The sequence below is a fragment of the Calypte anna genome, chromosome 12 (genome assembly GCF_003957555.1).
Source record: "Calypte anna isolate BGI_N300 chromosome 12, bCalAnn1_v1.p, whole genome shotgun sequence".
NCBI lineage: Eukaryota > Metazoa > Chordata > Aves > Apodiformes > Trochilidae > Calypte > Calypte anna.
Genome location: NC_044258.1, coordinates 19,964,675 through 19,978,275, shown reverse-complemented (window position 1 = coordinate 19,978,275; position 13,601 = coordinate 19,964,675). Strand labels below are relative to the sequence as shown.

At 46.0% G+C, this 13,601-nt stretch overlaps 1 protein-coding gene across 3 annotated transcripts in view; it reads right to left on the bottom strand.

Moving 5' to 3' along the window:
- ITPR1 (inositol 1,4,5-trisphosphate receptor type 1) overlaps window positions 1-13,601 on the bottom strand; it is a 163,504-nt gene that overhangs the window by 67,064 nt on the left and 82,839 nt on the right. For 2 of the 3 annotated variants that reach the window (XM_030458158.1, XM_030458161.1), the window contains 4 exons: window positions 13,075-13,195; window positions 12,272-12,456; window positions 10,873-11,021; window positions 9,783-9,894 (listed from right to left, as the gene is read on the bottom strand). In XM_030458158.1, coding sequence (XP_030314018.1) covers window positions 9,783-9,894; window positions 10,873-11,021; window positions 12,272-12,456; window positions 13,075-13,195 — 567 coding nt within the window. Of the gene's footprint in view, window positions 1-6,672; window positions 6,700-9,782; window positions 9,895-10,872; window positions 11,022-12,271; window positions 12,457-13,074; window positions 13,196-13,601 lie in introns of all 3 variants that reach the window. The other variant, XM_030458159.1, reaches the window with a different exon arrangement.

The window sequence follows — 13,601 nt, the reverse complement described above, 5'->3', positions numbered from 1 at the left end:
GGTACAGAGGTGACAAGCTGGTGCAAGGCCATAGCAAACCAACACCTGTCCTGGGAGGTCAAGACACCACCGAGGAGTTTGAAGAAACTCAGACAAATAAATCAGATTTGGCCCTGGAGTGAGGCAACAGTCAGAAATGAGATGGCATGCACAGGGCAAGATCACATCAAGCTTTTGCTGCCTAGATCATAAATCCAGCTGCAAAGACCTCCTCTGAAGATCTCTGGTACATGTTATTCTGAACCCATTGCCATTTGCCTCTGCTCTTCCATTAACCACCTCCTGTATCACCTGGAACTCTAGTGGGACTGACTTTTTAGACACGGTCCTGGAAGTTTCCACTTTTCCCTCCCTTTTTCTAAATTTCTCCTTTTTCTCTCTGTGAAATGCATTTAGGGCAGCTCCTACATGACAGACACAGAGCACCAGCACTGCCTGCTCTGGCCCATGGCAAGGGATGAGAGCACAAGTGACGTTGCTGCCCTTCAGAAACTCTGCCATAACACCAGAAAATCCCACGTAGCTGACCTGCTTGCCAAGTCTCCTTTGTGAGGCCAATACTGTTACCTTGCAAAACCGAGGAAAAAAAAACGTGGATAGGAAACTTTCTCCCCTCTGCAGATGCTATGTAGGTGTCTGTCAAAAAACGCGTTTGACTTGCCACGGAGAAGTTTCGAGACAGAGGGGAATAATTGGGAACCAAGAGCACTGAACCGCTTTGACAAACTTCCCACGTCACACTTTGCCATTGTAACAGACCCGCAGCAAAGCTGCTGAGCTGGGGATGTATTTTTAGGGCTGGAGGATCTCACAGCTCCATAAATTAAGAGGCAGCAGAAGCTGGGGAGCAGCACCTTGTCCTGGCACGGGCTCCTCCAGCACTCTCAGCAGACACAGGAGGTTTATGGGGGGCAGAGACAGCCCCCCAGCTCCCCCCAGCCCTCGATGGAGCAGCAACCACACACTTACACCCCCCTAACCTGACCTCGGGGGGACACACCCAGACCAGGGACGTGGCAAAGTGTTTCCTCCCCCCTTATCTCAGGGTATTTGCAGACTCCATGCGCTGTGCCAGACGATGAGGTGGGAAGTTTGGCACGAGAGCTGTCGGTGCCTGCCCTGAAAGGTCACCCAGATCTGCCTCCAGGAGAGCCTTCTCTCATTTTCCAGAGTTTGCAGTTGAGAAAGCATGTTTTCCTTGGGCTGGGGTTTCCTGGAGTTAGAGACCTTGGTCCTGATATGCCACTGACCTGCAAATGGGAGTGCAATCCCTTCTCTTACATCTCCTATCACTCAGGTTTTTCACAGCTGAGTACAGACAGAAATACCTTAGCAACACATTTTATATCAGCAGATTTAATCAACAAGTAAAATGGTATAACTCTGTAACAACAACAACCAAAAAAAAATAGCTATAAGAAATGTTCCAGTTTCCTTTTCCAAAGAGCTCACCAATTCCAGTTCGTGCAATAAAAAGGCTCCAAAGATTGCCGGATTTCTGAAGGGAAAAAAAAAAAAAATAAGGCAGCCCACAAAAATTTATGAGAGCCTGCATTTCCTCTGCTGGAGACATAACAAGTGAAGCACTGTCTAAGTACAAAATACACAAGAGAAATGACTGTGGAGCAAGCTGTCTCTACCAGGACACCAATCTCTAAGTGCCTCTCTCCAGCACTCCAAAGGTTAATATTTTCCAGCTCCAATCAGAAGCTGCACAAAATATCAGGTATCCTGCACCTTACTCAGCCATCAGAGTTTTAGTTTATCATTGATAAAGAGCACTATGAAGACCAAGGAGGAGGTTACTTCAGTCAACCCCTTTGAACCAGGATTTTCAGTTCCCTTTTCACCTCCTTGAAACCTCAAAGCGAAGAGGTGAAAAAAACCCAAACAACCCCAAACTATACTTGAGTGGGTCTGCAGGTGTATTGTGCTGGATACTGTGTTATCAGCTGCCTAAAGAAGCAGCTTTACCAAATAAAAACAGAGAAACCCCAACAACAAAGAAAGAAAGTAGGATTCTACTTAATTCTCTGAGGTTTGTTTTTTTTTAAAAAAACTTCAAATCCTAAAAAGGAGGAAATAATTAGAAGGGAAGCTCTGGATGCTCGGAGTTTTGCTGCACTTGGGAGTTTTGGTGTCTGCTGGCCCCTGCCCTGGTCCCAGGGGGTGGATAAGCAGCAGAGCAGCCCTTCTGTCACCCTGAAAACTGAATCCCAGCTCCAGCAGGAGGGGTTGGGGGCTCCTGGGAAGCTCCCGGCAGAGGCTGTAAACATCTCTGCAGCATTTATTGGCAATTACTGCTGAAGGTCACACAGCAGCAGCGGGGCCTAAATTCCAGGAAAAAAAAAAAAAAAAAAAGAGAGAGAGAGAGATAAAAAAAAAGAAAGAAAGAAAGAAAGAAAGAAAGCTGTTCTTATGTAACTGCTGCTTGAATGTTGGCAGGTGCCCAGCGGAGCAGCTCGCTGCAATGTGGCTGGGAGGGGAAGGAGGAAAGAAAAAAAAAAAGAAAAAAAAAAAGGAGAAAAAAAGTAAGTAGGACATCTCCCAGACAGATTCAGCATCCTGAGCATGCCACCTGCAGGTCAGCACTAAGGCTTCTCTCCTTTTCAGTCCATAAATTATTAATGTGTTTCTCCAGGACGTGTGTGTTCCAGTGCCCAAGACTCACACTGCAGGTGGAAACTGGGCCACGCTGTCCCCAAACGTCTATCCAGACCCAGGGGGGTGGATGGGAACATCACACTGCAAACAGAAATGCCTCTGTGGGCTGGGAGCTGTGCTGCCTGAGCTGTCCTGGACCTCAGGGAGCCCATGGTGGAGCTCACCATCTCAGCTTCAGCTGTGAAATGCCACCAAATCTACATTTCTGTCATGCCTGGACCCTTCTAGTGGGCTGAGGATTGAATTAAAAGTAAATTAAGCTGCTGCACCTAATTACAACTGGACTTTAGTTATCACTGTTGTGTAAAGATTCACACTTGATAGCACTTGGTATAAATTTCTCTTGGTCCTGAACCTCTTTTCTGAGAGACCCACATGGTCACCAGCTCCATCAGGAAGAGGATCACAGCAGTTCCAGCCCAGAGAGGACTTGATCAAGAGAGACTCAGCCCAAGGGTTTGATGGACAATGTGCCCTGCCTTGGCCTTTTCTGCCTTCCTTATTACTTGGGGCAGGGAGCTGATGCCAAACCCACCCTCCTGAGCTCCCCAGCTCCCACAGCCTGCCTCCTGCTCCAGGGGGTCCCAGGGACACAGGGAGATGGGAGCCCCACCACAAACTGCAATTCAAGCTCTGAGCACACAGCTCCCTGAGATCAGGACAAGACTCAACCCAACTGTGCTGTAAGAAAGGCACAATTTAGGTGCAAAATAGTCCAAGACTTCCAGTGGGTTTGGTTTTCTATTAAAACAAATTGTTTCAGCCATCTTCCCAGGTACCTTACTTGCTCTTTAACACTAGACCAAAGGTCTGTCCACTTTTACAAGGAACCCAAGTGTTGTGTAAATACTGCAAGATGACTCTCATTTGTTGTGTATCCTAATACCTGCCCCTAGAAGAAAAACCTTTAACATGGATTCTACCCCAGCAGAGAATGCTGCAGATTTTGAATAACATCTCTAAGAGCTTTAAGATGCTATTGCCATATTTCTGCTAGACCAGATCCTGGTCCTCAGAGCACAGTAAGAGATGTTGAAACAAACACAGCACTACAGTGCTGCTACTCACAAGTTCTGTCACATCCCTCATTTCCAACAGAAGGAAAATCCAGATAAATCCCTCAAGAGAAAGCTGGGCTAACAGTATTAAATCCTACTACCCTTCCTCTTCATTTCCAGAGCACTTCTCCAGCACTGCAGATCCTCCAGCTCAGCCAGGGGATGCTCAGGTCTCAGCCTCACCATCCTTCCTGTTCTGTGGGGGATTTCCTCCCCTCGAGGTGAATTCCAGCATTATTCACCCAGTTACAAGGGCACTCCCTTTCTGCACTGGTAAAAATGTTAAGGGGGACCAGAACACTGGTTTTCTAGCATGACTCCAGCAAGAAATGCAGGGACCACCTGCTCTTTTAGCATCTTTCATTATCTGGACCTGCCACACACTGAGATTAACTTTCAGTCAGTACCTAAGATCCATAAATCAACCTATGTACACAATCACATAAACACCACAAAGTGATGCCACGAGGCAGTCACTTTAATAGAGCTTTCCCTTGGGGAAATAAGAAGTCTTTCAGCTGATCAGAACATCTGAGTTGTCACCAGATAGAGGAAGTTAATAATTTTACTAATAATGGAGATTTCTGTATTGTTTGCCCTTAATGTTTCCAGGTTCCAGGGCTGGCAAGGGGGGGGAAAAAACAAGTAAAACTTAGGGTTTCCTTCAAGACTTGACAGGAGTTCAAGTCCTGTGCAAATCCCTTCCTATAACCAGACAGTGCTCGTTGTTGATGGTTACAAACACACCTCCTCCCTCCACACACTTGCTCCACCAAGGAGCAAAGAAGTTCCTCCACTGCAGCCTCCAAACCAAATCCTAAATTGCTCTGCACACTCTGGCTGATTTATTGCTGCAAAGACAGCACATTACAGCCAGAAACTGAAGGGCAAAGACTTTCACATTATGACTTAATTTGCAATTAAACAATTCAAGTTTGTCTGAAGTTTCTCCAGGATAAAATTATAAATATAGATGCTATTCTGGGAAGCTGTAGTGCCACATGAGCCAAGGGATCCAGAGCCTGATGGAAATGTTCATGTGCTACACGAACTTTGCAAACACAGAGCTTGCTGCTGGTACATACTGTAGAGGTACAAGGGGGGGGGGGGGGAAATAAAGTCTTGGCTTAAAAACAGAGATAGAAAAACTCATTACATCAGAGGTTAGACACTACAGCACCTCAGTACCCATATAACACTAAAAGTTTGGTGTGAAGCTTGGAGACACCTGGGATGTCTCATGCCAACACAGGTCAGAGAAGAAAGTCACAAGGCTAAGACAGGAGAAAATTTCCACTAAGAAGCAGGAGGATGAACACCAGTGAATCCCAGTCCTAGCTGAGGACTGTCTGATGAAGAGCTGCTTCTTGAAGCTGAGAGTGGGGACAGGATCTCAGCCCCTGGGCTGGACCTTCTGCTCCAGCCTGGGGAGTGACCCCACGCACAGCCAGAGGATGATGAAGGCATCGACCTGCAGCACCCCAACCAGGGGGTAGGGTAAAAACAAATCAAAAAACCCACCAAAACCACTTTGCTCTCAAGAGGATTTGTGCTCCTTTCCTCCCCTAAAAGCCCTGCTGAATGGAAGAGACTCTCCACAACCCAGCCTTGGTCCACATGCACAGGTTTTGGTCTACTTTTTTTGACAAATAGTTTGGATTTCAGCTCCATTTCACCAAGCAAGGGCTTCAAATCTCCTTGGTTTTTCAGAATGAAGTTTACATCCAGGTGAATCCAGCTGATCAACATAAATATTATGAGTTCTACAGAAAGCAATTTTTGCCATGTTTCATTATCTACTCTATTCAATAAAGAGCAGTAACATTTTAAGTGCTTTAAGTGGTTGAATTTTGTTCCAAATAAAAGGTTGGCTTGGGAGTGAACACAGGAAACAGAGCACAGTGAGGAAAATATTTCTTTTTTTTGTGGTATTTCAGTAAAATAAGGTGGCAGTCAGTCACCTCCTCAGTGATTTGCATACATTTATGCAAAAAGAATCTCAAATTTAGCACCCACATGTGGAGTTTTTTCAGCTTGATGAGGAAGTTGCAGCAGCAGAGACAGCTCAGCTCCCTCCCTCCACCCCGAGCCCAAACCAGACAAGCTACTTTGCAAAGTCCTTAGAAAGCTTAATTTCAGTTAAACTGAAAGTTTTCCCTCAACTATGGCTTTTCCACCTCTAGAACAGCTCCATACAGCATGAGGACAGCCCAGGCTGCTGCACTGCCAGCTGAAGGAACCTTTCTGAGGGTAGGAAACAGTGTCAGAAGTCAGTCATTTTCACAGGGTTACACCCTCCCCGTGGCTTTCACAACACAGCTGAACCTTTTCCGTGGCTTTCTACACCAAACCCTGGCTAGGAAGCAGCAGGGAGGACAGTGAGATGCTGCGATGAGCTGTGTGACTGTCACCTCTTTTGGCAAAGCCAGCAAAACCTGTTCCTGCTGTGCCCTGGGACCCCAGTAATGGCTCTCCCTGGTCAGGAAGGGGAGACACCTCTCATCCAGGGGCTCCTCCAGCTGGCTTTTGGCAGCTTTCCCCAACTTCTGTGCATGCCATGAAACCCCAGAGCTTAGGGTTTGCTGAAAGATTTTTTTTACCAACGATGGGGCAACCACACCTGGGGGGTAAATGCTGACAACAGGTCCAGAAGCACTCGGATCTGGTCCCAAGGTCCAGAATGATTCCTGGGATCTACTACAGCACCAGGTGACTGCAGACTGACAGAAATTCTAACTGCTTTTGGACTAATACTCCAAGGAATGATGTATGGAATTAGTTGTGGTAACTATTCCCAGCACAGACACACGGCAGACTGAACAACTCAGCTCACTCACTGACACAGGCATACGAACCAAAAAGCTCAGTGCTAAGAAGACAACAGGACACAGGCTACTCATCAAACAAACACCATAGAAACAACACTGTAGGAAATAAATAAAATTAAGACCTCAGCATTATCCAATTCAATGGTAATCTGCCAGAAGAGAAAGAAGGAGGGGGGAGAATTGAAAGCAAGCGTTAGTAAGAGAAGTTACAAATAAATTTCATGTTAGGATCTTAATAAATCATTTAACACTTTAATGCTGCAAATCCAACACTGTGAGTAGCTGGCAGTCAGCATGAGTAACATCTGTGAGTGCCTGGGATGCAGGGGGTGAGGGAAACAACACTGCTGGAAGCTCCAGGAGCTTGGGAGACAGGATACACCCTGGCTTTGTTCTTGTGCCAAGTGACAAACCACAGGGGCTGGCTGACCTGCAGCCAAGAACTTCACCCTTGGGCATGAGAGTCCTCACCAGTGAGAGCTGGGAGCAGCAGCAGGAATGCAGAGGCTGGCTTTCCAGTTTTGAGAAGAGAAATGGGAGTTTTAAAACACACACACAAGTCCTGCGGAACCCAGGCAGAAATCATCTATCTGGTAGGCGCCCAGGAAGACGTGTGTGAGTGACATGTTTCAGCAAAGGAGAAAACTTGGGTCTAGCCCACACTGTCAGTGCAGTGAAGCTTCCTGCCTATCCCAGGGACCACAGTATGCTTCCCAGCACGGAGAGAACCTGAGCGTGTGCCAAGATGAGGAGTCTTGAGCAATATGGGAAACTTGAAGCCTTCCCCCAGGCTTCTGTACATCTGTGCTTTCCCCAGGGTGTCTGCAGGCTGCAGAAGCAGCCCAGCTGTTGAGAACCTCCTTTGCTGAAGGGAGTGGACAACACTGCCTTCTCATCCCCTTTCCCACCTGGAAAAGAGGAGGGGTGCAGGGGCCAGGTGGGTGTGATGGTGCTGTGGTTATTTGTGAGAGGAAGAGGAGGATCTTATAATAAATCAGATTGTTCCGGCGAGCACCACACGGTGTAAAATCACACCAGAGCTTCCAGAGGGGCTCTGCTGCTGAGCACTGCTTTGCAGTGTCTGCTGGCAGCCCTGTGAGCATCCTACCCACCAGCAGCACTGCTGGCCTGAGCCATCCCTGCTCAGCAGAGGAAGTTCTGCCACCTCTAAGTACAGAGAGACATATTTAGAATGGGTGCAAGAGGGTTTGTTGGTTTGTTTGTTTCCCTTCCTTTTTTAAGCTCCGGGATGACTTTAACAACAAAAGGTGTTGCCTTTTAAGTGGTGACTAAATACAGTTATATGAGTCATAAGGGAGAATAAATACTACTGCACTTCTCTTAGCCAGACAGCTAAAGCTGTTCTACTACTACCAGCAGTCTATCTGCAAGCCATCAGCTGCTTTCTCATACTCTGAAATCCACTTCACAGGCAAGTGTATCCTTACCCTGCACCAACTTATCTACTGCTTCCAAAAGTTATGCATTTTCTACACTTGGAAGGTTTTTAAAATCCCGTGGGGTCCTCCATAGCCTGAATGCTGCAAGTTATATGAACTGTATTTTCTAGAAGTACTGCTTCAGCTGAGCTGCCCAAATAAAGTTTAAGGAACTCCTGTAAATGAATTTCCATTTAGAAAAATCAGAGTGGCACACTGAATTTAAAAGGAAAAAGAATTGTCAAAGCTCTCATTTGGGTTTTGTTGGTGTACACCCACTTTTTCAATTCCTGAAGGTGACCTTGGGCAGTCTCTCTTTGCTGTTAGCAAGAGGAGGTTGCACATTCCTGTGCTAAAATGTAAAAAAATAATAAAATAAAAAAATCTATGATCACACAATCTTTCCCATCCCCAGCACTGGGCAGTAGGAACCCTCAGCACTCAACACTCCTTCAGGAGGATCACCTGGCCCAGCTCCCTTCTGCTGGTCACCACTGGTCCCTTTCCAGACTGTGCTGTATCACAGATATCTCCATGAAGAGAGCTTGAGGAGAGGACAGGAGAGCTTTACAGGGCTCCAGCTCCTGCTCTCACAACCCAGCACACGGTGCTGCTACCTCAGCAGGACAGGATGTGCTCAGTGTTCAGCTAAAAGGAGCAGTTCCTGCCCATCCCTCCCTACCCTGCTCCCTGCTCCTCCCACATGCATACCCTCCTTTCTTGCAGCTGATGTGGGCATGGCCCCTAAATCACAGAGTTTATTCAAGAATGCTGAAAAGTCATTTTTTCAGCTAAAACTGGAAATAAAAATAAAAATGCTGATGTAGGAAACTGGAGGTCTGGAGGCAGAGGCAGGAGGTGGCCTTGGTGCTGCTACAGGTTCCTCTGCCCCCAGGGCACCTCTCTCCCTTGCAGCCACAGCAACAAATCAGTATTGTTCTGAAACTGCCTGACCTCTCAAAGCTTTTCCCTTTCTGTGCTGTGAATCTAGCACTATGCAACAACTTCAAACCCTCAGTACTGCAAGTGAGAATTGGACAGGAGAGACCATCTGCTCCCAGGCACGGGCACCCAAGAGCATCCTCCCACACCACTGCCAACTCCTAACTGGTCTGGAGAAGGTTGACTGGGGGGGTTCATTGCTCTGTGTCCTGCCCCGTGTAGCATAGTTACACCCTGGGGGGCTTAGAAATGCATGATAAGTTAGGGTAGGATTTTTAGATTGATGGTAGGAATACCCAGATACACAAACATATGTGCATATATGTTCACTCTTGTGATGCAAACAGAGAATAGAGCTGTACCTACAGAAAAATATTCTTCTCAATAAGATGAGTTTTATGTAGAAAAAGGAAAGAAAAAAAAATATGGCTGGGTGACAAACAGTTTCCATCTGTAATTCACAACAAGATAACTCAGATGTCCATAAATTAAAATTAAACTACAGAATATCCTCTTGTTGCAAGGTTATGTGACCTGTTGCAAAGTCACCTAGGCCAAAACAGCAGATAAAGAGGTTATATCCTTCATAAAGAAATGAGATACTTATACAGTGCCAGCAACTGCAGGATTTAGACTTAAACTTGTGAGTCTAAAGTAAAAAAGCAACAGAAAGAAGCTTACCTTTCAAATTGTGTTTGAAGGTGTTAGTTGACTAAAACTTTTGTTCCTGATCCAGTACAGAAGTGCTTACACATACAAAACACAGCTTGAAAGAGCAAGAATTTTATTTTCCTTTACTGAATAGCAGAGACAGTGTTTAAGACAGAATGATGAACTGTAAATTACATTACCTTTTCTCCATAGCCTCTGTCTTTGGTCATCATTTCCCTGAGGGTCTGCAATACTTTAATACATAGTTTCTCCTCGTTCTCCTCTAGCAGCTGCTTAGTATGCTTTATTAACCTGAAAATAACCAACCAACCATGGCTCCTTTTAGTACTACCACTCTAAAAAATGGGATATTAATATACACATGGCTATCTTACTTGATTGGGTTAAGATGCAAACGAGTTTTGCTATCAGACAACCATTACACAACCATTTCAGGATTATTCTCTCAAGAGCAACATTTAACCAGGTACCCCAGGCTTTGGTGAAGGGAAGTGCATCCCCTGGCAGGGGACAGGCAGCTAAAACCCCCTGACTACAGCAGAAAGGAATCAGGGGGAGGAGCAGGGGGATTTAGGACTTGCTGGTCCTCCAGAAAAAATACTTTCATATTAAGACAATTATTCCACATAACTGCTTTGTTAAAAAACATACTGAGAGTCCTGGGGAGAGCTCCTAGAAATCCACCTGTCCCAGGATTTGTTTGTAACTCTGGTACACAGTTTCCATAATCTCTCTATATAATCCACCCCTCCAGGAGGTGATCTGAGAAGTTGGATTCTGCTCTGAATTGCCCCCAAAACAGCCTTGCAACCTTTCCTGTCCTTCTCTCCACATCTGGACAGCATCCACCTTGGGTGAGGCACATGGCAACAACCCATTCTGACATTCTTGCCCAGCACAAAGTCCTACAAGACCAAGTACCTTGCAAACATTCCCAGGGCTGAAGGCAGGGAGGGAATAACATTGATCAGCTCAAAGTTTTTTTACCACTGTTCACAGCACTGCACCAAATACAGAAAATTTTAATCCCTGGCTGTCAGCCTATCAAGCAGTCTCTCCCCACACCTCAAGAACTTTTGTGAGGCTTTTTCCTCCTCCCTCTAAGGACAAATTGTACCTACCACACCACAAGACCCTGCACCTATTTCAAAGCATGTAAAATATTTACAAAGCTGGGTGGGAGGGCAGGGTTCCACAGGGCAGGGGAAAAGCGGGGTGAAAGCAAAACATAAACCCCCTCCCAAGAAGTCAGACTTGGAAACAACTTACTTGCAAATGAAACCTCCACTTTCACATTTCCTCCTGGCATCTGTGTTCTCTGGGAAGAGCAGCTCAGGCCTGTGCAGCACATCCACCAGCACAGACAGCTCTGCCTGGACCAGAGGGCGGAGGCGATCCTCGAGGGCTGACACGATGTCCTGCAACACAACCACAGCAAGGCTTGAAACAAGCAAGGAACACATCTACACTTATCAGCAAATCCATTTCAAAACCTGCCAGAGAGGGACAGGACAGTGAGGTTTTGTCCTGCTTGGCTGGACTAGATGGCAGACTGCAGAACTTGGTCAGAGAAGATGCTCGGTTCTGCTTTTTAATGGTATCCTTAGAACAGAAGCCCTGATTTTCCAGGTGCTCTTGTTGATACAGGAGAAAAGAGAAAAATGCAGATTCACAGCTGCACTGAAACTCTGTGATAAAGATCAGGCTATTCATGCTTACACAAACTGACAAAAAAAAAAGTGCTACGGTTAAAATCATGCTAAAATAAAATTATTCCCCTTTTTCTCAATGTTTGGAAAGCTGTAGCTACCCTAAAAATGAAACAGTACTTATCTTAGTATTCAAATAAGCAGCAAATATTGAGATACCTATGAAGCCATAGAGAAAGTTTAATCAAATTGAAATGGACAACTAGGCAGGAATGGGTAAAAAGGGAGAAACTGTTTCAGTGAGAGTGGGCTGGGCAGTGTTTCCATGTTAATATAAGTTTACAGAACTGTTTGCCAGAAAAAGCTTTTGACCAGAGAATGAATCTTCAAAAGCTAAAGGTTTCATGCAAGATGATGAATTTCATTTGGTATAGAAAAGGCCTGATTAAACTCTCTGCAGATCTGAACACAGAATACAACCATAATACATCAACCCTTATTACTAACACAAAGCATTAAGTTTAAATAGTCTTTTTAGCAAAACCAGCCTGGGACTGCACACCTTTTGCCTCATCAGGGAGTGACTGTGACTGCCAGTGGTTCAGAAGGAAGGGATACATCTCTATTTTAAGCTCTGACAAGGTTTCCAGGCAGGGCAATGGCACCTGCTGAGAGTTTCAGTGTACAAGGACCAAAGCACTGGAGGGGTTTGGAAGGCTATGATGGTCAAAAAGCCCTCTCTTACCAAATAAATATCCCCAGTGACTTCTAGTATCCCTACCTTCAAATACCAGCATCTCCTGGGATGAGGACTTCCCAAGCCAGGAGTTGTGCAAGTTGTCCCAATCCAATGGTTTATATTTGATTTTATAAACAGTACCATTATATTCTGCATCACCTAACTTGATTACTATGTGGCATTTTGACTAATTAATTCCCAAATGTTTTTCTACTTGATAATTGCCTCCTTTTGGGTGGGCCTGGGCCCACCAGAGGAGGCAGAGGTGCTGTGCAGTCACCTGCAGTCTCTCAATGATGTTCCTGTAGTCCCTGGAGGCAGCGAGCACCGAGTCCCTGCGGGCAGCATTCCTTGCTGTCATTCTCCAGTTCATTGCAGTCTTCTGGACAATGTTGTGAGATTTCAGGAAGAGATTGTTGACCTGACTGTCCAAGTCGACAGGAATTGCAATCGCACGGCTCTTTGCTGCAACAAGAAAAGTTGGTAGGAGTTGACTCCTCCAGTCTGTGTGTTACTGCAATGCAAGGACAAGAGGACCTCTACTTGCAGCTCCTCCTACAACCCCCATGGGCATCAAACAATGTGTGGTCCCTGTGCAATGGGTCAGGCTTCTGTTTAAAAGCTTTGCTGTCTTTGAGCTGTTTACTGTCATTAAAACCTGGGGATAGGAATCTGTCCTTACACACACACATTGCCAGCATCTCCTGCTAAGGCACGTCTACACCTTCCCAACTAAATTTGGCCTCAATATCCAGTACAAATTACTCTTCTTGCTACTAAAAGTGGAGCAAATTACCAGGAGGAGTGGCACAAAACTATTTCCCTGCTGCAGATCAACAGGAGTGCAGAGTTTTGAGGTTAAACAGAGAAAGCTCTTCAGGTTACAGTGACAACACCTATTGCTCAACCCTGACAATACATCAGCCCAGCTCTGGCCTGGTTCTGTGCCTCAGCTCTGAGTTAGCTGCAGGCACCACCTGCAGGGAGTGAACTGCACTTGGTTTTTTGAAAAGGATAAGACGTAAGCAGCAAATTGGATGACCAAGTTTGCAGCAGTTAGCTCTGGCTACATCCATCTCTTACCTACATCTGAGAGGACCCGAATGCAGCTTTCCACAGATGCCTTTTGGCTGGGCATCAGCCAGTTGCAGTGGTACACCCTGAACACCCCCTGCAGCAGCTGCACAAACACGGGCTGACGAGTCTACAACACAGGGTTAAAGAAGAGAAAAAATAAATAAATCAAGCTCATCGGGTCACACTGAGAATCATCAGCATCAACCTGAGGCAACAGCAGTTCCCAGGGCTCTCTGCACACCAAGTCATTTCTAAGTGCTCTGCATCCACTCCCCAGGCAGCCTGGTGCTGGAGCCAGCCTATCAGCCACACAATCAGCAGCTGAATGGGAAGGGTGGGAAGGAAGGCTGGGATGGAAACACTAAGCAGACAGTTTCTAAAGCTTGAAGCCTCAAGTAATTGAAGCCTGACTAAGCAGAGGAAATAAGCAGTCATCTTCATCTGTTTAATCAGAGCTATCAGCAAACCTGGCACACGGGGATTCTTCTTCCAGCCTTGACCAGGAGCTGACTCAGTAGTCCCAGCTGGGACTC